Here is a 23,909-nt window from a genome sequence, read left to right as displayed (position 1 = left end):
CGGGCGCCCACGCTGGTAGTTTCTGGTTTTTCTGACTTGAAACTCTCCCGCCCTGCATCTGAACGGTGCTCGGGGGGTTCTCTGGCTCTGCTGTGGGCATCAGATGCTTCCATTTCCTCATCCTGTTTCCCCACCATGAGTAGCTGGTGCCCCAGGCTGCTGGGGCTGCACTCGTGGGTGCTGGTCCGGGAGGGGTGAGCCCGTGCGGTTTCCCCACCGAAATGTCTGTCCCTGCCTGGGTACCTGTGGGCATGAAGCCCAGGGAGCTGCAAGGTGATGGGGGGGGGGGGGCGGATCCCCAGGCAGCGGCCCACGGTTCCACTTCTGTCCCAGCTGGGGTGGCCGCAGCTGTCTCCCCTCTTCTGCACCCACTCTGCAGGGAGTGCTGGGGGGCTCCCGACATGGATGTCCTGTTTGCAGTCCTGGGCAGGGGCAGTGAGGGGCTTCCTTCACCCCCTTTCTTCCCCCGCGTGCCTTTGGGTCAGTTTCCCAGTGGGGGGATGCCAGCCCCTGGCCCACATGGGGTGGAATGGCAGGGGGCAGGGGTACCCTCGGGTGTTTCGGGCTACTGTTTGCTTCCAGAGTGAACCTTGTTCTGGGAAGGGTTATGAGAGTCTGGGAGCCACTGGCGTGGGCGAAGAGACCTGGGCCTCGCCCGACCCCGGGCCAGAGGCAGAGAGGCCTCCTGTGGGGGCTACAGGTGGGATCCCTCTGCTCCCGACAGATACCCCGCTCCGGGTCTGCCCCCCGACCCCAGCCTCCGGCACATGGGGCCCAGGCTACCCAAATTTTCCTCGTTGGTATTTGCCACCCACCCCCCGGCAGCACACCAACATCTAGGTACACAATCAGTGCACACACCATACACACACACACACACACGTGCGCGCACACACACAACAGCATACAATCAGAACACACCACCAGCACACGACGAGCACACGGCAGAACACAACACATACATACACACCATCAACATAGACAATGGACAATCAGCACAACATACCCACAGCATACATGCACTCAGCACAACATGCGCACAAAACATGTGTGTACACCATCAGCACACATACCTACAATTGGCACACATGCACAAAACCAGCACACATATACACAATCAACACACACACGCACACACGCTTGAATACTCCTTGAGTAACGTGGCCCATGAGTGGACCCAGGCTGTGTCCAGCTGCACACCTGGAGTACACGGCTTCCCCGCGGCAGTAGCCGAGGATGGCGGCCGTCTCGGGGTAGATGGCCTCGTACTTCAGCAGGTGCCGCTTCAGGGCGTACAGGGGGTGGTTCTTGTAGGTGCCGATGGCAGTGGGCAGAGGCTGGTCCAGGTGCTTTGCCTGGAACTGCAGAGACCAGAGAGACGGGCCTGAGCAGGTGTCCTGCTGCATCTGGGCCGAAGGCCGCCGGCCCTCCACGGCTTCCCAGAACTCACTTGGGCAACCAAACCACCCGACCTGGGGCTCTCAGCCACATCGAGGGTCCCTCCTCTGCCCTGTGGCTTGAGGGTCAAATGGAGACCAGGAGCAAGAAAACCTTCCGTGCCCAAAACGCTGAACCCCACGTGCTGCTGGATTCTGCATCGTGGGCTGACGGCCCCCAGGAGGCGGCTTGGCCCATTGCTCTGGGACATGCTCTCAGAGCACTGCAGGGTGGACTCTGAGTCCAGGGGCCATGCCCTCCATCTCCGGGGCTTCCCCTAGCCTGTAACCCGGCAGGATCAGGGCAGGCAGCCACGTAGCTTGACTGGGTGGGGGTGCCGCAGGTTGCCGAGGGAACGGAGCTGGCAGGTGTGAGGGCCCCAGAAGAACCTGGCACTGCAGACACCACACAGACACAGGCTCAGGGCACTTGCCCAACCATGGGAATCGGGCCCACAAGCCAGGACCAACCTGCGGAGAGCCAGCGGGAAGCCGGAAAAAGACTTCGGCAACTCCCAGCCTCCTCCAGGTCAGTGGCCTGGCCTCAGGCCAATCCACACGGCTGTGCTCTTGGCAAGAAGGACTTCTGGTGTGGCTCACCATGGAGGGGAGCCTGGGCCCAGCTCAGCTCCCTGCTGTGGCGTGTGTCTGAGTGTGTTTGTGTCTGTGCCGGGTGTGTGCATGCATCTGTGTGTGTATGTGCTGGGTATGTGTTTGTATGTCTGTGGTGGGTGTGCATTTATGTGTGTCTGCACTGTGTACATCTGTGTATGTATGTCTGTGTATGTGTCTGTGTGTGTGTGCTGTGGATGTGTATATCTATGTGTCTGCGCTGTGTATCTGTGTATGTCTGTGTGTGTGTGCTGTGGATGTATATCTGTGTGTCTGTGGTGGGTGTGTGTCTATGTGTGTCTGCACTGCGTATATATGTATATCTGTGTATGTATGTCTGTGTGGATGTGCTGTGGATGTATGTGTCTGTGTGTGTGTCTGTGGTGGGTGTGCGTTTATGTGTGTCTGCGCTGTGTATATCTGTGTATGTGTCTGTGTGTGTGTGCTGTGGATGTGTATATCTGTGTTTATGTGTGTCTGCACTGTGTATATACGTATATCTATCTGTGTATGTATGTCTGTGTATGTGTGTGTGTGTGCGCCTGTGTGTGTGTATGCTGTGGATGTGTATATCTTTGTGTGTGTGTCTGTGCTGGGTATGTGTCTACGTATGTCTGCACTGTGTACATGTATCTGTGTATGTCTGTGTGTGTGTCTGTGGTAGGTATGTGTCTATGTGTGTCTGTGCTGTGTATATATGTATATCTCTCTGTGTATGTATCTCTGTGTATGTATGTGTGAGTGTGCTATGGATGTGTATGTATATCTGTGTGTGTGTGTCTGTGGTGGGCGTGTATCTATGTATCTGCGCTGTGTATGTGTATATCTGTGTGTGTATGTCTGTGTATCTGTGTGGATGTGTGCGTGCGTGCCAATATGCTTTTGTCAACACACGGCTGAGCGGGGGCCACATGGGGATCCTTTTCCTCCTCTCGCTTGCAAGAACCACTCCCCGTCTCCCAGGGGTCAAGCCAGGTGAGCTCCCCTCTGACCCCGTTATGAAGGTGCCGACAACCCTAGTGTCCCCATGCGGGACACTGGACAGGCGCCGAGATGCCCCCCAGCCCCATCTCTGAGTGGACGGCGGTGGCCTCACCTCCAGGTCCTCCTTCTTTTCTCTCTCCAACAGGGGGCTCTGGTGTGGCCTCAAGGTCTCTGCCCACCACTCGGCGTCCACTCGGCTCTTGCGGGTCACCGTCATCCAGACGGGGTCATACCTCTGGGTGATGTCCCGGACGCGGCCGTCGCTGTCGATGCCCACCACGTAGGTCAGGGGCTTGGTGGCATGCTGGTAGCAGGCCCGGGGCTCGGCCACCACGCCAAGGACGCAGTCCACGCTCAGCCACTTCTCCTCCCGCTCACAGAACACCTCCAGCCACTGGTCCACCCCGGGCCCTGGGGCCCCTTTGGATGCGGTCCTGCCTCTCTTACTGCTCACAGAAGCCGTGGGCAGGCCCGGAGACAGCGGGGGGCTTCTGCGAGGGGGGCTGTAGGAGTCGCTGGAGGACCCTGCCTTGGTCCTCCGCTTCTGGGGCCGGCTGGGCGAGGCGTCCTCGCCGGAGAGCTCAGGGCCAGAGCCGCTGCCCGCCTCATCGCTCCCGCTCTCCTCTTTGTAGGACCTTCTGGCGGCCGCCCGCCGCTCCCGGCCACGACGGGCTCTCGGGGCTCCTTCCTGCTCCCCGTCCTCCTCCTCCTCGTTGTCTTCCCCGCTGGAGGCTGCGGCACCCCGTTTCCTGCCGGCTGTGGAGGTCTTGCTCCTCTTCCCTTTGGCACGGGGTCGGCTGCTGCCCCCTGGTCCGGCCGCCTTCGGTTTGAGCTGGTGTCCGGCCACGGGGCTGGGGGCTGCGGAGGAGCCCCGGGCACTGTCTGCGGGTTCCTTCTGGGGCGGCTTCTTTCCCTTGAATACAACACAACAGTCAGGACCTGCTCTGGGGCTCCATCGTCAAACGGGGCAGGCCACAGGCCAGGGGCCCAGGGGACCTTGAGCTGCCCGCTCACATGGGCAGTGTCCGCGGGTGGTCAGAACGTGTCTGCTAACCTTGGCCACCTTGGACAGGGCCAGGGAGCACTTCTATTTGTCTTTTATTTATTTATTTATTTATTTATTTTGTTTCTTGGGTCACACCTGACGATGCTCAGGGCTTACTCCTGGTTCTGCACTCAGGAATCACTCCTTGTGGTGCTTGGGGACCATATGCCATAAGGGACGCTCGGGATCGAACCCGGGTTGTCTGTGTGCAAGGCAAATGCCCTCCCCGCTGTGCTATTGCTCCGGCCTCCACCAAGCAGTTCTTGTCGCACTGAACCACAGCTCGGGGGCACAGGGCACACAAGACAGGCCCCGAGAAACTCGGGCTCCCGCGGCCATTCTACCTCACACCTACGGTTCTCTCTGCCACCGCCCCCCGGCTCGGCACATACCACAGACAGCGCCTGCAGGAGGCGTGAAACCCTCCGAACCCATAATGTAGAAGCTTTGCACAGTGGGGTGGGAGTGGGGGGTTACTATACGTAGCAGTTATTGCTGCTTGAAAAACACGAACGAGTCTCCGGCTGCGTCACGAGCTTTTGGACAATGCTGACACCGGAAAAACCCAGCTCCCGGAAGAGAGCAGCGCAGAGTCTCCTGCCCCCACGCCTGGCTGTCCTCACCGGGGCCCCTTGGAGGGGAGCGGGTTGAATTTCCCTCCCTGCCCTGACCAGGGTTCCGGCAGCTGAAGACCTCCAGAACCAGCCACCACCATGCTGAGACCACTCTCCACACGCATGAAGAAACCGGCAGAGGAACACAGGCATGTGGGGCCCGGGGCTGAGATCTCCAAGCCTGCTTGGATTGGGGCTGAGCATCCTCCACCCAGATCCTCCATATTCCAGTAGGCAGGGGTCACACCCACCAACTGGCCCCCTGGCGCCGTGTAATCCCATCAACGCCCAAGACCCAGAGACTATAAAACCCAGCTCCCGGAAGCACGCGGCCTCGAATATGGTCACGTGACATCTTATTATCTCATTCTTACTTTGGACAACCTGGCAGGCTACTGAATGTAACCTGCCCACACGGCAGAGTCTGGCAAACTCCCCATGGCGTACCCAATATGCCAAATACCAGTAACAATGATGGGTCTCATTTTCTTAACCCTGAAAGAGCCTTGAATATGGCATTTTTTAAAAAATCTCAGGGCTAGTACGAAGGAGACGTTACTGGGGCCTGCTCGAGGCAATCGACGAACAACAGGATTGTCGTGATCGTGATCGTGACACCCGACATTGCACAGGGCTCACCGTCCTTCTGGGGTGAAATCGAGCAGCGCCAGGACCCAAGCCACGGGAATCCATGAGAAAACTTGCGCCCGTATCTCTTTCGAATCCGGAAGTGGAAAAACCCCTTGGAATGCTGGCGTTGGGAAAGGTCCGCACTGGGAGCTTGGCTTAGCCGAAAACTCATCAGATAAGGCTGGAGCCCCACAGTACAGCAAGTAGGGGGGTTGCCCTGTATGTGTCCGACCCGGGTTCGACCCCTGGCACCCCACAGGTTCCCCAGCCAAGGACCGTGGGGTATGAGCACAGAGCCCGGAGTAAGTCCTGAGCAATGCCAGGTGTGTTCCCAAAATGAAAAACAAATTTGCCGGAAGTCAAGGATCAGAGTCCTTCACCCGTCCCCTCCCATCACGGGGGCAGGAAAGACAGCACAGGGGGACAGACAGGAAGTCATCAGGCTGTTCCACCGCCAAGTTCTGGAGGCTGGACACCCACCATTCCGTCACCCCCAACAGGCAGGCTCAGAGGCAGCCCCACTCGACCACAGTGAGACTGTGTTGGAAGCCCGGCTATCCCTCACCACCCCGCCTCGATGGATACTCTGCTCTCTGGCGGCGGCCAGCACCTCACCTTGGCGGCCGTGACCTTGAGCGGGATGGGCTGCAGGGACAGGACCAGGCGGCTGAGGAGCTGCAGGGCCCGGAGGATCAGCAGGAAGATCTGCAGGGGGAGAGGAGAGAGGGGCTCACTCGCCCAACGCCACGGGGAGGAAGCAAGCTTCCGCCCTCCTGCAGTGCCCTGGCAGGGGGTTGACTTTTCCCACAGAAGATGGAAACCGTGTGGCAGCAGGGGCAGCCCCAGATCCCCGCAGACGGGCATGTGAAACGGCATCGGGGCTGGAGTCGACCAGCTGGAGCAGTCACCAGAGGGGCTGGAGAGACAGCACAGCGGGAAGGGCGCCCGCCCTGCAGGGAACCAACCCTGGTTCGATCCCCGGCACCCCTGATGGTTCCCCGGACACCACCGGGAGTGATCCCTGAGCAGAGTCAGGAGTAGGTCCTGGGCACTGCTGGGTGTGACCCCTTCCCCCCGCAAAAAAATGCCCGCCATATGATGACACAGTAACTCTGCCTTCAGGGGTACATGGGCTCCGATAAGTGCACGTGGGAAGGTTCCCAGCTTGCCCTTGAGAGGAAGCAAGGGACAGAGGCAGCTGAACACGGAGGTTGAATGGGTGGGTCATCTGTCCACGCAACCGAGGGAACCACGGAGAGGAAGGAGGCATGGTCACGTGCCACGGGCGTGGGTGAGCCAGGCACCCGTCACATTGACAAAAAGCAACCAGTCCAGGGTGCGGGCGGAGCGCGGGGCTGTATTCGGGCCTGAGTGCAGGCCAGGGGCACAGGGAGAGGAGGAGGAGGACGAGGAGGAAGGGCAGGGAGCAACGACTGGATGGCTCCAGAGTTCCCTTGAGGGGTGAGCAGAGGGTTGTGGGAATCCAGCAGCCATCGCCCCACGCTGCAAACGCAGCAAGTCAACAACACAAGAAACAGGGGCTGGGGAGAGAGCACTGCAGGGAGGGCGCCTGCCCTGCCTCTGGCCACCCCGGCTTTGATGGTCGGCACCATCGGCACCATGGTCCCCTGATGGTTGGCACCATGGTCCCCTGAACCTGACAGGAGTGACCTAAATGCAGAGCCAGGAGTCAGCCATGAGCACTGTCAGCTGTGGCCCCCCCAAATAAAAAAGCAATAATATTTCCACGAAAGCACACTGGGGAGGGTGTTTGCCTTGCACACGGCTGACTCAGGTTCGATCCCTGAGCACCGCCAGGAGTGATTCCTGAGTGCAGAGCCAGGAGGAACCCCTGAGCATCGCCGGGTGTGACCCAAAAAGCAAAAGCAAAAAATAAATAAATAAATAAATAAAAAGCAACAATAACAACAAAACAACTAAGCAACAGAGGAGGAGGGGAGGGCAGAAGGGAGGGAGGGCCTGAGGGCCGGGGGTGGGGGTTGGGGGTGGGGGACCTCCCAGGAAGGCGGCAGGCAGACACTCACGTAGACCAACTCCTCCTCGTCGCGGGCGGCGTAAATGGCGAATCTCCTCTCCAGGGTGGTCTGCAGGTCATGGTGGTCGTCGGTGGAGAGCTCAGCGTTCACGGTGAAGGTGCCGATGAACCTGCACACAGAGCAGCTGCGGCCCAGGGGGTGGGAGAGTGGGGGGGTCGCTCTCCCCGCAGCCGGGAAAATGAGGGGCGTTGGGGGGACCCCGGGACCTGGCCTGCTTCCCTGGGCTAACTCCTACATATGGTTGAGAACCTGACCCAGACGCTGCCTCCCGGAACTTTCCAGAACCCCCAGGAGCACGCCTCTTACTCTTTCTCCCTCACAGTCTGGGGCCCCCCTGATCAGGCTGGGATCACGCCGGGGGCTTCTCCATCGTGCCCTGCGGGCACGAGCGCCCAGGCCCGGGGACACTCACCATTTCACCAGGTTGGACAGGTAGCGGATGTCCACGTCCTGGGGAGGCACTTTGGTGAAGTTAGCCGGCACGATGGACAGGCCGATGGCCAGCAGGTCGGGCTGGCAGCAGATGTGGTTGCGCTGAAGGCCGCGGGCCAGCAGGCACAGGAGGTGGACCTGGGCAGAGTGGGCACGGGGCGCTGAGTACCAGCCTGGGCCAGGCCCAGGGCCACAAACACATGGCAGGGAACAGCCCCAGGGGAAGGAATCTCTCAGGGGCAGGAAGCCGCCGTGACCACAGCTGCACACCAGGAGCAAGAGGGCTGGACTCGGTGCCCACTCGCAGTGCCTCGAGCCCTGCTCTGTGCCAGAGACTCAGCTCCAGGCCCTCGAAGAAACAGCCAACTCTGGGGGCTGGAGCAATAGCACAGCGGGGAGGGCGTTTGCCTTGCACGCGGCTGACCCGGGTTCGATTCCCAGCATCCCATATGGTTCCCCAAGCACCGCCAGAAGTAACTCCTGAGGGCAGAGCCAGGAGTAACCCCTGAGCATCGCTGGATGTGACCCAAAAAGCAAAAAAAACCCCAAACAAACAAACAAAAAACCCCGCCAACTCTCAGGCCTTTAGGACACAGCAGTGTTCAGGCTGTGGGGGCTCACAGGAAGCATCAGGGACTGAACCCCGGTCTGGCTGGCTACACCCAAGACAAGGTCTCAACCGAAGTCCCATCACTCAGGCCCTACTCATTTTTATTTTTGTTTCGTTTTCTTGATCATACCCAGTGGTGTGGGGATTCGAACCAGGCTTGGTGGGCTACAAAGAATAATGCACCCCTCTCCCATCTCTCCCGCCCAAACTATTCTTTTTTTTCCCTCTTTTCCAGAGGCCTCGTTCACTGGAGACCCATCTGGGGGACAAGAGGGAAGGTATGGGGGTGGACCCCGCCCATCTACTTGCCTTGTGCGTGTTCTCCTGCCCACGGGGCCCACTAGGACTAGCAGGGACCAGGCAGCACCCACCCAACCCCTCCCCCCCACCTGCTTGCCTTGTGTGTGTTCTCGTGCACTTCTTTGTTGAAACGCTTCATCATCCTCCGGACGTAGGTCTCAAACTCCGTCTTCAACTTTTCACTGCAAGGCACAGAGAAGTCTGGGGGTGGTGCAGGAAGCCTGACCCTCCCCCCCCATCCTCCCCCGCCCAAGAATCACCCCTTGTCGTCTGTGGCTCCAGTTGCTCCTGTCCCCTTGCCAGCAGCTCCCAGGCCCCAGCTGGGACAGGCTATCCCCACAGTGTACCCCGGGGGCCATCCCACCTCCGGGTGAGATGACCCCGCACCCCTGCGGGCTGCGGAACCCCTTTCGTACCCGCACCTCGGGGCATGAGAAAACTCGGCCTCCCTGGGTATACCCCCAGCCACATGCCACCCCAAGGGGGCCCGTCCTTCAGCCACTGCTGGCGCTGGGCTCCATACTCCCTGCCCACCTGGGGCTCTGAGCTGCCGGGGAGACAGGCTATCATGGGGGGCTCCCTGCGGGGGCCACAGCCTCAGCTTCTGCAGCCAAGATGGTGCCAGGTCAGCTGGAGGGACCCAGAGGCTCTGTCCCTGCCTATCTGAGATGGGGTGAGACCACCGGCCTCCATTGGGTTTCTAGTGTCAGCACACATGGGGGCCATGGGGAGCTTCCAGGGAACAGGGTGTCAGGTGTCTCTTCAAGCTGGGGGGACCCCTTGGTGCACACACTGAAGGCCTCTTTCCATTTGGAGGCTTAGCCCTGGGCCCAAGTTCCTCACGTGTCCGTGTGTGTGTGTGTGTGTGTGTGTGTGTGTGTGTGTCTGTCTGTCTGTGTGCGTGCGTGCGTGGCCAGCAAGACCCGCAGGGGCCAGAGCCCACTCCCCACCTCCCCAGCTCACCTCCTCTCTCTTTTCTTTGCCTGCTCCGGCGTCTCGATCTCGATCTCCACTGGCTTCACAGGGCTGGAGAAGGCCGCGCTCTCTCCGGTGGGGTCGGGACCCGCCTCACCCAGTTCTAGCAGCATAAACAGAAATCGGGAGCGATTATCACTCTCATGGGACAAACCCGAGGCCCCGCTGGAAAGGAGTGATGGAGTTCTTGCTGATCTGGCTCATCTGGATGGGGGATCCCACGAGAGGTCCCGGGAATTAAGCCGTGTGGGCTAAGGAACCCTGCGGACACTGGGTCCTGGTGCTTGCGCTGAACAGAGACCTGACCCCCGCCTCTCCAGAGACTGATGGACGATCTCCTGATGGCCAGGCTAGTAACGGAGTCTCTCAACCTCACCGTGAGCCAGGCGAGACTGGCTACACAGACTGTTTGCTTATTAGGCCTTAGACAGCCTTTGCTGTTACTCAGAGAAGTCACGACTTCCTCACCTCAGGTACTGCCCTTATGGACAGGTAGCACAGGTAACCTGACACCTCCATTCCCCCTCACAGACCCCCCCCCCCCAAACATACTGCATTCCTCCCTGTCCCTACAGAACCACTGTCCTTTCTGAATAAATGCGCCCACTGACCATCAGTTGTTGGTCTCTGTCTGTTATTTCCCACACATCTGTGTTCTGGAGCCATCAGCCCCGGACCAGAGGGACAACCGTCTCCAGGCCTCCCAGGGTCCTCCACAGCAGGACTGTGGACAAGCAGGGTGGGAAGTCACCACAGCAAGTCTCTGCAGAGGGGTTCGAGTGGCAGAACAGCAGGGAGGGCGTTTGCCTTGCATGCGGCCGAGCCGGGTTCGATTCCCAGCATCCCATATGGTCCCCTGGGCACCTCCAGGGGTGATCCCTGAGAGCAGAGCCAGGAGTAAGCCCTGAGCATCACTGGGGTGTGGCTTAAAAATAAGCCAAAAAGAAAAAAAAACCCTAAAGAAAGTCTCTGTAGCTCTCTAGAGGTGCTGAGCTGAACTTTACCCAGACCCTAGCCCCAGCCGATTCCACACTTGTATTTCAGCAAATATAATTCTCTCTTTTTCTTTTTTCCATTTCAGGGGATTTGGGGACCCACATCTGGCAGCGCTCAGGGCTGACTCTCATCTCTGAGCGCAAGGGTGACTCCGCAGTGAGGAAGGACCACACGCCATGCCAAGGACTGAACTGGGTGTAGGATAACATTGGTTTGTCCTTTCTGCCTTGCCGCAGAGAGTTTAGGTTTAGTGGGTTGCTTCCATCACCGTGCTCCCATGCCTCTGTATTTATTTGTAATTTCTTTCTTTGTGTTCTGTTGACTTGTAAATATTGTTTTTCTCTTCTCCCTAAGTCCTTTGCATAGTTAATTCAGAGCAATGTCCTTTTTGTATGGGCACAAGAAGACAGTTAATGCTATGCTTCTGTAACTTGGGAATTAATTGACTTCGAATGATATTTACCTCCTGGACATCTGCTCTCTCAACCTAAGCCTCAGTTGCCCTTTCTTCCTAGAACCCCAGCCTCCAAGGAGTCAGCGTTGACTCAGGCAAGATCCTCACTGCTCAGTGAGAAGTCGTCAGGGATGCAGACGCTCCCGTGGAACCCGGGTCAGGCAGAGACTGACAGTTACAGATGGTGAAAGAAGCCTGGACACAGCCCCCCTTGGGCAGGACCAGCGTGCAGGGTCACCCTCAGCTGGTGTGCAGGGCCCCTGGGTACCAGGTAAAAAGCTTCACCTATGGGTGCAGAGAGAGCACAGCTAGGAGGGCACCTGCCTTGCTTGCAGCCGACCCGGGTTCCATGCCCGGCATCCTGTAAGCGCCGAGCCAGGAGTAAGCCCTGAGCATCGTTGGGTGTGCCCCCACCTACCCCGCCCCCAAAAAGAAAAAAAATAAAAAAGAAAGCTTTGCCTACAAAATATTCCTGCCAAATAAAATTTCACATGACTGCAGGACCAGGTAGGTTGGCTGGAGGGGCTGCAGCACCCAGCCCCGGGTTCGAGCCTCAGCACGGCAAGCTCTCCTGAGCAACAGAGGGGGTAGCCTTGGGATGTCCCCCCCTCCAAAAAATATTAATAAACTCCAAATGAAATCTCTGAACTTCTTTACTGCTTACAGGACCACTGAAACGAGCTTAGCACCAGCATGAGATGTGGGACAGACCCAAATAGAACCCGAGATTCTACAATCGAGTGAAAGAGACTTTTCGGAGCCTGGGAGAACTCCAAGGTCTTGGTGGAAGGGGGTATGGGGTGGGGTGGGGGGCACTGTTCTCGATTCAAAGGGGCCTGAGACTGGCCCAACCACAAAGGCTGATACTTTGATTCCATGTCAGACTGGGAAAATGGGGAAGAGAATAAAAGAAGGAAAACCAAAGCCCCAGCTCTGAAGGGTATTTTGTAACAGGAGGGCGTCCTTTTCCTTGCTCGGCTGTGAGAATACTTTGTTTATCCTCGAAGTCAGTGATCATCAATACCGCCCTCTGGAGGTGGCGCCTGGAAGCGCGTGCGGTGGGAGTGCTCGGTAGAGGCTGGCGTCACTCTGTTTATTCCCAGAGAGGCAGTTTTCCAGGGGCGGATGAGTGATTTTCTGAAAGGGGCAGTGGGACCGGGGGGAGACCAAGTGGGTTAGGGACCTTCACAGGAGGAGGGTGCCTTATTATAATTTTTTTTTGGCGAGGTGAGGGGAGAGGTCCTAACCTGGCTTATTCGGGGCTTACTCCTGATGGGCTCAGGGGCACCTCTGCAGTGCCATGAAGAAAACCGGGTCAGCCGCGAGCAGAGCAAACTCCTTAACCCCCTCCACGGTCTCTCCAGCCCGGGAAAGGCTTCATTTTAGGAAAGGCAGTTAGAACTGAAGTGTTCCCCAGGCCTGCTTCAATGCACTTTCAAATGGGTTCATGCAGCTAATTGGCAGAGGGGCAAGCTCCCGGCGTGGTGCTCACAAACAGAGAACAGTCACAGCCACTGTGCTGCCCTCCAGACACTGGCTTGTTTTTTTTTTTTTTTTTTCTTTTTAGTTTTTTTTGACCATCCCCACCTATGCATTCACAAAATAAATCAAGGGGGCTGTTGCTGCAATACGTGTGTGCGTTTGGTGGCCCAGAATCACCTCCCCGCCTCCACGCCTCCCCAACAGAGAGACAGAGAGACTGGGGACCACGGTCTGATAGTGAAAATGGCCCCTATAATGCAGAGCTGCTTAGCATACTTCTAGAACATCTGAGGGAGGTTGAGGTAAGGACATAGTTGTGATTGATCATTTATGTAGATAAACATTTGGCAGAGGAAATTCTCTTGGGGAGATCAACTCAAGAAGACACTGTGTTTCCCAGGGACATCTACATTGCTTTTATCTTTCCCTCTAGTTGTATAAGTTATCAATACTTGCAGTTGTTTGGATAAACACAGTAAGAGACAAAGATCCCAACGCTTAATTCTCTGGGCTGAGAGCAAGCAAGAATATTTAACACTTAGTTCTCTGGGCTGAGAGTATGCAAGACTTTTACCGTAAATCCCAGACTAAGTCCTCAGGCCAGTTCAGCTTGTCTTTCCCCATGGGGGTCCTGTCTCTTAAGCTGTAACAGCTTGCATCAAGATCATGCATTTATGCTTTCTAGAATGTCCCATTTTGATGCCGGGTAGCTTTACCACTCGCCCCAGGTCCATCCCAGTCCCATGGCGGGACCTCCCTTTTGGGGTGTTAGGAATTGCAGCAACTGAAGCCCGAGTCAAGTAACTATGACCAAGTAATTATGCCCAGGAGCAGATGTATTTCAATCAACTCCCAAATATTAGAAGCATAGCATTAATGGTCTTTCTGTGTTTAACCAAAGAACGTTGCTCTATAGTCAAATATAAAAAGGCTGTATGGTAAATAGAAAAGCAGGTACCAAAACACAGCACTTCAAATACAAGGCAGTACAAATACAAAGTTCAGAATTACCCAGAAAGGTTTGGCCTATAAGTAATCAAGACTGACTTGGGGAACTGTGACAATGAGAGGTAAAATACAAGGGCAGGGTGAAGGATAAACTTTAACTAAAGTAGGGCTGCTAGCAAGGGCACGATAAGCTTCTCTGGGAGGAGGAAAGGGGCAATTCGCCGGTGAAGCCTAAAACACTTAGGGTTGACATCCAACACCCAGCAATGCTCAGGGCTGACTCCTGGCGGGATTTAGGGGAACCATACGCGGTGCCGTGGATTGAACCTGGGTCAGACATGTACAGGCTAAGCACCCTCCCTTGCTGTACTATCACTTCGGTCCAACACTGCTTAGTTTTTCAGAAACTGGGGGTCTGCGCTGCCCCTCCCCTGCAGGCTTAGGGGCCACTTCCCCACACCACGTGCTCCTGTATGAAGTCTCGCGGTATCTCCCGCTTGGCCAGTACCACTCTACCCCGAGCAAGGACCTTGGCTGCTCCTCGATTTCGGAGCACCAGGATCTCTGTGGCTGAGAGGGACCCAGGAAAGGCTGCGTGTGCTCTGCCCGCTGTACCCGCTGCTGCTCCCACCCAGCCCTGTTGCCGTCTCCCCTTCTCCTCCCCTGCCGGGGCACAGCGAGGCTGAAGATTCGGCCCAGGCACAGGTTTGCCAAGGCCACAGCATCACCCCGTCTCTCACAAAGCTAAAAATGACTTCGCAGAGTAAAAAAAAAAGCTAGACCCGTCTCCCACAGGCCAGAAGTGACGACCAGGGCAAGGTCGGCTGGTCTGGCCTCTGTGATACCCGGATGGTGCTCAGGGCTCACTCCTGCTCTGTCCTTGGGGCTCACTCCTGGCTCTGTGCTCTGTGCTCCTGGCTCTGTGCTCAAGGCTGACTCCTGACTCTGTGCTCAGGGCTCACTCTTGGCTCTGTGCTCGGGGCTCACTTCTTTTTTTTTTTTAAACTGAATCACCGTGAAATACAGTTACAAAACTTTCATGTTTGAGTTTCAGTCATACAATGATCAAACATCCATCCCTCCATCAGTGCACATTCTCCACCACCAATGTCCTCAGTATCCCACCCCTCATCCCAAACCTCCTCCTGCTTTTATGGCCGACAATTTCCCCCATAATTTCTTTCTATTTGGGGGCATTATGGTTTGCAATATAGATATTGAGAGGATGCCATGATTGGTCCTTTCCTTTCAGCACACATCTCCCATCCCAACCAATCCCTCTAAGCATCATTGACTTAGTGATCCCCTCTCCATCTCAGCTGCCTTCTCCCCCAGCTCTTGAGCCAAGCTTTCAACTATGGGGCATACTCCTGGTCAGGGCTCACTCCTAGCTCTGTGCTCAGGGATGACTCTTATCTCTGTGCTCAGGGCTCACTCCTAACTCTGTGCTCAGGGACCTCTCCTACCTCTGTATTCAGGGCTCACTCCTGGCAGTGCTTGGAGAAACCTACATAGCTGTCTGGGTTCACAGCAGGGTGGGCCGCATGTCAAGCAAACGCCTTAACCTCGGTCTGAGTCCCCCCATCACCAAAGGGAAGTTCTTGAAGGAAATCAACGTCTCCTCGGGAAAACCCGCAAAAGTAAGGAGGCGATACGGCCTCAGTCCACACAGGGAGAGAGTCTGAGTGCGCTGGCGGCGGTGAGGTCAAACCACCAAGATCAAGCCACAGACTCACTGGAGCCAGGCCCGGGTGGCCACACTGCCATGGACAGGAGAGGAGAGGCGCTGCAGGACCATGTCTGGGCGGCAACGGTTGGACTCTGGGGTTTGTTCCAGGAGAGAAACTCTGGTGCCTCTCCCATTGCTGCTGTCCCCTGCTGGTGGCCGCCTGATCGGTCAGCTGGTTGGGAACCCCCCAGGCACGGTGGCCTCCCAGCTCCGACCTCACAAGCGTCAAGACATGCTGCAAGGAGAGAGAGAACCTAAGGCCTCTGACGAGGTGGGGGGTTTACCTTCCACCTCTTCCCAGTCATCTTCGCTCTCATCCTCGTCCTCGTCTTCTCCTTCCAGGCTGTCCATGTCCGCGGGCGGCGTCTCGCTCTTGGGGTGCTGGGCCTTCTGGTGGGGCCTGGGGGACGCCCTGCGGAAGCATCACAGGAAGGAAGATGAAGACGGCCCAACGGTCCTCTTCACGCTATGGTGAAGCCAAGTGAAATTCTGAGACTCCCCAATGGGGGCAGGAGCCACAGGACAGGGGGCAGGGCACTTGCCCTGGAACTTCTGGAACCAGGGCAGCAGGGGACGAGAGGTGTCACTGGGCCACTCTCTCTCCCTGCGGAACCACAAATGAACCCCAAGTCAGTCACCGCTGTCTGTCCCCAGCTGGCCAGTGCGGGAGGGAAGGTCCCGGCTCTCAGGCTCCCGGGCCGGCTGGCTGGGTTCTGGCTGGCACCTGCATTCCGGAACCCCATTCTTCCCACTGTCCCGGGAAAAAAGCAGGGAGTGGGCCTTGTCCCGGCGTCCTGGCTCACCTGCGACCCTTCCCCGCGCTGAGGGCGTCCTCCCCTACCACCTGGGACCTGGCGGGCTTTCCAGTCCTCTGGGCCACTTTCTTCTGTGTGGGGCTGTCTGCTGGGCCCCCTGGGTCACTGCGGCCCCTCTTCCTCTTTCCTGGGGAGACCCTGGCCGGCGGGCGCTTCTTGGCAGGTTTCTCATCTTCAAAGTCAGAATCTAGATGGGCACAGGGAGAAGGTCAGAGGTCAGGGACGGGGGAAGCCAGGGAGGGGGGCGGCGGGGCTGGCGGCTGGAGCAGTCCCCACAATGTTCTCTCCTTCCTTCTCTCCTTCCCCTCCTTTCCGTCCATCCTTCTTTCCTTCTTTCTTGTGGCCGCATCCTTCTTTCCTTCCTTCCCATCCTCTTTCCTTCCTTCTTTCTTTCCTTTCTTCCTTCCTTTTGGGCCCCCACCTAGCAGTGATCAGGGCTCACTCCTGACTGCTCAGGTATCACTCCTGACTCTGTGCCAGGATCACTTCTAGCTCTAAGTTCGAGGCTCATCCTGGCCCTGTGCTCAGGGCTCACTCCTGGCACTGCTTGGAGAAACCTACGTGGCCGTCCAGGTTCACACCAGGGTGGGCCACACACCAGGCAAGCACCTGAACCTCGGTCTGAGTCCCCCCATCACCAAAGGGAAGTTCTTGAAGGAAATCAACGTCTTCTCAGGGAAACCCGCAAAAGCAAGAGGGCAATACGGCATCAGTCCACACAGGGAGAGAGTCTGAGTGCGCTGGTGGCGGCGGCAAGATCGAACCACCAAGATCAAGCCACAGCCTCGCTGGAGCCAGGCCCGGGTGGCCACACTGCCATGGACGGGAGAGAAGAGGCACTGCAGGACCACGTCTGGGCGGCAATAGTTGGACTCTGGGGTTTGTTCCAGGAGTGAAGCCGCCTCTGGGACCCCCGAGCGTCCGAGGCTCAGGGGGCGGGGGGCGGCCAGCGGGTGTTCCCGGTTACTGAACTTAGATCGTGGCCTGCAGGGATCTGCCCGAGCGTGGGGAAAAGGGGCTCTGGCCAAGTTTCATGGCTGGAGACGCGAAGGCTGGGCTCAAAGCTGCAAAGCCACGTTTCAAGGCTAGAGGGGAGAAATCAAGGCCGTTTCCCAGCTTGAGGAGACGCACCAAATCTCTCGGCAGGGCTGAAGCCACCGCGTACTCACTATTCCAAAAAGCCCACAGTCCTTGGGAATGAATAATCCGTGCAACAGTGACTCTGCTTGTGTTCTGATTTTTGGGGCCAGCCCCGGCTGTGCTCCGGCTCTGTGCTGAGATCACTCCTGGTGGGCTTGAGGGATCCTAGGTGATGCCGGGGGTCAAACCCAGGCATCAGCCACATGTGTGACAAGTGCCCTTCCATGCGTGGCTCCGGCCCCTCATGTGCGTTATAAAGGAAGCGACAAACACTGAGGACAACATGTCTATGACAGGGTTTCTTGAGTAGCAGTGCCAGGGACTGAACCCGAGTCAGGCGTGTGCAGGCAAATGCCCTACCCACTGTGCTCTCTCCCTGGTCCCAGGAAAGTGTATTTTTTACATAACGAGGACACAATGTTTCTTTAGACACAATGCTACTGTCTAAAGAGATTACAGTATAGCATAAACCTAACTGTTCCATACATGGGGAGAGCAAACACTTCACATGCCTTATTTCATTGCCATCTGCATTTTATGAACCTGCCTGTGTCTGTGGTCTGTCAGACCGTCTGTGTCCGACATTTCCCGGTCTTGGGCGGCCAGATCATTTTCCAAAGGGCCGGGAAGAAGCCACACGAGGCGGAAGGAATCAGAGAGCGACATTAGCATGGTTGGAGGCATGTAACTCACGAGAGGCCTCAGAACCTCACCGGACCCAAACTCTCCTGGCACCTGCAGACGGGCCAGAATGAGGCCTCAACACCTCCTGGATGTGAAACCTACACTCGCAGTGTGGACAGGTGACGTTCCCATAGCCAGGGCAAGTGGCCAGGGTGGGCTTTGAAACCCACAAAGACTGACTCCCCCAACAGCTCGTGCTCGCTGTCAGAGACTCAGAGATGCTGCTGCCTCTCCTGTTGCTGCTGTGGCGGCCACCTGGTCGGTCAGCTGGTCGGGAAACCCTCAGGGACGCCGGCTTTGGAAGCCACTCAGCTCGGACCTGTGCGCGTCTAGATGTGCCGCACGGAGACAGAACCTAAGGCCTCTGATGGGGCGGGGTTTTACCTTCTACCTCCTCCCAGTCATCCTCACTCTCGTCCTCATCCTCTCCTTCCAGACTGCCTGTGTCCGCGGGTGGCGTCTCGCTCCTGGGGCGCTGGGCCTTCTGGCGGGGTCCAGGGGATGCCCTGCGGAAGCATCACAGGAAGGAAGATGAAGACGGCCCAACGGTCCTCACGCTACGGTGAAGCCAAGTGGAATGTTAAGAATCCCCTGTGGGGGCTGGAGCCATAGGACAGGGGGCAGGGCACTTGCCTTGCATGCGACGGACCCAGGTTGGAGTCCTGGGGCTTTTTGGGTCACACCTGGCGATGCACAGGGGTTACTCCTGGTTCTGCACTCAGGAATTACTCCTGGCAGTGCTCAGGGGACCAGATGGGATGCTGGGAATCGAACCCGGGTCGGCTGCGTGCAAGGCAAAAGCCCTCCCCGCTGTGCTATCTCTCCAACCCCGATGTTTTGTCTTTATTTACTGCACACCATCACTTCATTTATTTATTTGGGGTGGAGGGTGGGGTGGGATCCCAAGAGGGCCTCAGGGGGCCTAAGAGTCCTTGGGTTCGATCCCCGGTTCAATGCTAGAGCTTGAGAATGTTTTTTAAATAACTTTTTCTTTTCTTTCATTATTTATGTGTGGGAACGTCACGGGCTTTTGCATATTCATTTTGTAGCCTGCCATTTTACTCTACAAATCCATGGTTTCTAGGAGTTTTTCTGTTGAGTCTTTAGGAGTTTGTCCCCAGCACCCGACAGGGTCACCTGAGTACTGCCAGGAGTGATCCCTGAGCTCAGAGTCAGGAGTGAGCCCTGAGCACCGCTGGGTGTGACTCCCCCCCTAAAAAAAGGGAGAAATATTGTACATCGAGGTACCTCAAATGACAAAATGGGGCTGATGAGAGAGTGAGAGAGAGAGAGAGAGAGAGAGAGAGAGAGAGTTTGTGTATGTGTACAGAGGGAGGGCGCTGGCCTTGAACACACCCAACCTGGGTTCAATCCCCAGCACCCCATATGGTCCCCCAAGATCCACCAATTAAGACAGCTGAGCTCTGAGCCAGGAGTAAAAACTGCACCCCTGGGTATGGCCCAAAGACAAGAAAAGAAAAAGAAAAACCCAAGGACTTCTGATATGTGATATACTTTGGAACATTCCTACAAAAACTGTGCTCGAACTATTATGTTATTTGCAGTTTTCTAAGCTCTGACAAGGGGTCCCAGCGGGGAGCACTGCCCAAGACTCAGGGGCACTAACCGCCCCCAGAATCCCCTCTGCAGTCCCCACTTGGACTCAGAGAAACAAAAACAGTTCCCCTGAGAACAAACAGCCCCAAACAGTTCATAGTTTGGCTCTGCATCCCAGCCAACTCTCAGCCGCAGCCAGAGTGGGGACCGAGCCTTCCCGGGCAGCACCTTGGCCTCCCTCTGAATTTCTCTGGACACAAACTGCAAGCAGTGTGGGAGGTAGCCTGGCAGCTGCGAGTTCAAAACCCTTCTCTGGAAAAGCCCGAGAAGGGGCAAGATTGGCCCCAGTTGTTCAGCCCGGGACCGCGGGCTGCTGGCCAGATAAACACTCCCAGGGAGACACTTATTTCTGCAGCAAAGAAAGGAGGACAGCGCTGTCTCCCTGCTCTGCGCGTCCCCCGCCCCCCTCATTCTCCGAAGAAGCTGAGGAACAAGTTTTCCCGGCCGTCCCTTCAGTCCCCAGTGCTTACTGTTAACAGGGAGGCCCAGTCATGGCAAAACCCCCTGCTTCTGGGGCTGGAGTGATCGCACAGTGGTAGGGCATTTGCCTTGCATGCGGACAACCCAGGTTTGATTTTCCGGCATCCCATATCGTTCCCAAGCACTGCTGGGAGTAATTCTTGAGTGCAGAGCCAGGAACAATGCCTGAGCATTGGTGGGTGTGACCCAAAAAGCAACCTCCCCCCTTTCTCCCCCCAAAACAAAACCCACCCTGTTTTAGCCCAAGCAGAGGTCCTGCCTGCCCTTGAGACACACAGGGAATTAAAAAAAAAATTTTTTTTCACCAGCCCTTGGTGAAAATATTGGGCAACGAGGAGGGGTATGAGGCATAAACACAAAAAAACTTAACACAAGGGAGCAAGACACCCTCTTAGGAGAAGCTGCAAGAAATTAGAGAGAAAAACCAATTAAAAATGAAAAAAAAAAAGTCAGAGCCAGAGAGGGGGAGAAGCAGAGAAGGCTACATTGGTGGGGTCCCCGTGTTGGGGGTGCGAGAAGGCGCTGGGGAGAAGAGAGGTCATGAGCTTCATTCGGAGTGAGCAGGGGGACAGGGGGGTCCAGCAGTGTGTGGACAGGGCAGTGGGCCGGGCAGAGCTGGACAGGTAGGGAGGGACTCAGAACACTGATGTCCCTGGTGCAGAAAGGGCTTCTGGAACTGGGGTAGCAGGGGACGGGAGGTGTCACTGGGCCACTCTCTCTCCCTGCAGAACCACAGATAAACCCCAAATCAGTCACCGCTGTCCCCAGTTGGCCAGTGCGGGAGGGAAAGTCTGGCCCTCAGGCTCCCAGGCCCACTGGCTGGGCTCTGACTGGCACCTGCATCCCCGAACCCCATCCTTCCCGCCGTACCGGGGAGAAGCGGGGAGTGGGCGGTGTTCCGGCGTCCTGGCTCACCTGCGACCCTTCCCCGCGCTGAGGGCGTCCTTCCCAGCCACCTGGGACCTGGCGGGCTTTCCAGTCCTCTGGGCCACTTTCTTCTGTGTGGGGCCGTCTGCTGGGCCCCCCGGGTTACTGCGGCCCCTCTTCCTCTTTCCTGGGGAGACCCTGGCCGGCGGGCGCTTCTTGGCAGGTTTCTCATCTTCAAAGTCAGAATCTAGATGGGCACAGGGAGAAGGTCAGAGGTCAGGGACGGGGGAAGCCAGGGAGGGGGGCGGCAGGGCTGACGGCTGGAGCAATCCCCACAATGTTCTCTCCTTCCTTTTCTCCTCCCTCCCTCCCTCCCTCCCTCCCTTCCTTCCTTCCTTCCTTCCTTCCTTCCTTCCTTCCTTCCTATCCTTCTTTCCTTCCTTCTTTCATCCCATCCTTCTCCTTCTTTCTTTCTTTCTTTCTTTCTTTCTTTCTTTCTTTCTTTTTCTTTTTCTTTTTTCTTTCTTTCCTTCCTTCCATCCCATCCTTCTTTCCTTCCTTCCTTCCCATCCTTCTTTCCTTCCTTCTCTCCTTCCTTCCTTTTGGGCTCCACTCAGCAGTGCTCAGGGCTTACTCCTGGCTCTGTGGCCAGAGATGAGATCACTCCTGACAGACTTGGGGGAACTACAAGGGGTGCCAGGGATCAAACCGGCTGAGCTGTGCCAGGCAGGTGCCTTCCCTGCTGTACTACTACTCCAGCTCTATGGCCCAAAAAAAAAGAAATTGTAATTTCTCATAATACTCATATGATTTTCGGGTTTGAGGTCAGCTACTCACATTTAATTAGACAAGAAGGAAAGTAGAAAAACGAGACCTAAAAAGTGCTAAGCTAGGGGCTGGAGCAATAGCACAGTGGGTAGGGCGTTTGCCTTGCACGCGACCGACCCAGGTTTGATTCCCAGCATCCCATGTGGTCCCCTGAGCACCGCCAGGAGTGATTCCTGAGTGCAGAGCCAGGAGTGACCCCTGAGCATCGCCAGATGTGACCCAAAAAGCAATAAATAAATAAAAAGCGCTAAGCTAGAAGTCAGAAGGCTTAGGATCAAGTTTCTGTTACTTTTTTTTTTGGGGGGGGGGGGCGGGGGGCACACCAGGCAAGGCTCAGTTCTGACTCCTGGCTCTGCACTCAGGGATCACTTCTGGCAGGCTCAGGGGATTATATGGGGTGCCGGGGATCAAATCTAGGTCAGGAGTGAGCAAGGCGAATGCCCTCCCCGCTGTACTATGGCTCGGACCTCCAAGTCTCTTGCTTTTTCTTGTGCCTAGAACTCACTGCCCACCTCCTGCCAGAACTTTCCATGAATGGCTCCAATAGAACACTAATAGAAGTGATTCCTAAGTGCAGAGACTGGAGTGACCTCTGAGCATCGCTTCAAAAGTCCCCCCACCCCCGACATCCACTGGGGGCCTTCCCTGACCAACAGATTCTTTCTGTTTCTTTTTGGGTCACACCTGATGATGCTCAGGGGTTACTCATGACTCTGCACTTGGAATCACTCCTGGTGGTGCTCGGGAGACCACCTGGGATGCCGGGGATCGAACTGGGGTCAGGCAAATGGCAGGCAAGTGCCTTCCCCGCTGTGCTATCGCTCGGGGACCCGCCTGACAGCTTCTAAGCTGCTTCCTAACTGGTGTCAGCTCTGCTCAGCAACCTGCTTTCCCTTCTTCCTGGTTCTCACCTGCCTGTACATTTACCTCGTTCTCTAAAGATTCAAAGTACCCCCAGAGGAGGGGGAAGGCAGGGGTAATGCCCGTCTCTTTGCTACAACTCCAGCACGCAGACCAGAGGCAGGAAATAGGTCTCTGATAAACAAGATATGTTGTAGGAATAAATAAATCATATCGTGAAGGTGTGGACAAGCAGGAAAAAAAAATCCCAAAAACAGGAAGAAAACAGATACCAGGAAAGAAGGTGAAAGACTGCTCTGACGCTAATTCTTCAGACAGCCGAGTCACACACACACTTGCGTGCATGTAGATGTTTTAAAGCCTACATTGTTTTGGGGCTGGAGAGAGAGCACAGCGGGGAGGGTGTTTGCCTTGCACACGGCTGACCTGGGCTTGATCCCCAGCCTCCCACAGGGTCCCCGGAGCACCTCCAGAAGTGATTCCTGAGTGTAGAGACTGGAGTGACCTCTGAGCATCGCCAAGTGTGGCCCAGCAACAAAACCATAAAAAAAAAAAAAGAGAGAGACAAAGAGAAAGGATGGAGCCGGAGCGACAGTACAGTAGGGAGGGAGTTTGCCTTGCACATGGCTGACCTGGGTTCAATCCCTGGCATCCCATATGGTTCCCTGAGCACTGCCAGGAGCAACCCCTGAGCAAAGCCAGTGCAGCCCCCAAACCAAAAATAAATAAATAAATAAATAAACCTACACAATTTGGGCTGAGAATGAGGCTCCTTGGAAGAGCACCAGCGTGAGGCCTTGCATCGACCTCCGGCACAATAAAATGAAGGAATGAATGAGTGAAGGAGACCCGCAGAGTCTGTGGTTTCCAGACTCCAACCACACCGTCACTTGCAGCCCAGCCGCAAGCCCCAACCACAGCACAGGACGACACACTTCCCGGAAGCTGCCTGGGTGCGCATTAACCTCTCTGTAGGCTGAGCAGACGGGAGCGAAGCCACGTGACCACCTACCACGGTCTGCTGCGTGCTGCTTCCCCAAGTGCTCCCCAGCCTCAAGGTACAGAACAAACAACTCTCCGCACAGCACCCCCCAAAGTTTCTGCACAGCGCTGATTAGTCCTGCGGAAGCCACAAAACCTTCCACCTTCTCCCACCGGCCCTTGGGTGGGAGAAGGTGCATTAGCTCAGCTTCGCCCTGAGCCCCTCCTGAAATCTCTCCTCTGACACCGGGCAGGTATACACCATCAGCAGATACTCAGTAAGTGCTATCTGAGTGAGAGAGTCAGTTATGGTGGAACTCATACTATTAGCT

General features: G+C 56.4%; 1 protein-coding gene across 1 annotated transcript in view; it reads right to left on the bottom strand.

Moving 5' to 3' along the window:
• XPC (XPC complex subunit, DNA damage recognition and repair factor) overlaps positions 1-23,909 on the bottom strand; it is a 29,546-nt gene that overhangs the window by 3,459 nt on the left and 2,178 nt on the right. Inside the window, exons 2-12 of the mRNA XM_056129291.1 lie at positions 20,956-21,154; positions 18,328-18,449; positions 16,108-16,306; positions 15,589-15,716; positions 9,684-9,798; positions 8,818-8,902; positions 7,791-7,948; positions 7,367-7,487; positions 5,937-6,026; positions 3,145-3,945; positions 1,201-1,361 (exon numbers count right to left, since the gene is read on the bottom strand). Coding sequence (XP_055985266.1) covers positions 1,201-1,361; positions 3,145-3,945; positions 5,937-6,026; positions 7,367-7,487; positions 7,791-7,948; positions 8,818-8,902; positions 9,684-9,798; positions 15,589-15,716; positions 16,108-16,306; positions 18,328-18,449; positions 20,956-21,154 — 2,179 coding nt within the window. The remainder of the gene's footprint in view (positions 1-1,200; positions 1,362-3,144; positions 3,946-5,936; positions 6,027-7,366; positions 7,488-7,790; positions 7,949-8,817; positions 8,903-9,683; positions 9,799-15,588; positions 15,717-16,107; positions 16,307-18,327; positions 18,450-20,955; positions 21,155-23,909) is intronic.

The sequence above is a fragment of the Sorex fumeus genome, unplaced genomic scaffold (assembly GCF_029834395.1).
Source record: "Sorex fumeus unplaced genomic scaffold, SorFum_2.1 ptg000072l, whole genome shotgun sequence".
Taxonomy (NCBI): Eukaryota; Metazoa; Chordata; class Mammalia; order Eulipotyphla; family Soricidae; genus Sorex; species Sorex fumeus.
Note: the sequence above shows the minus strand (reverse complement) of the source record. Positions and strands in the feature narration are given on the sequence as shown.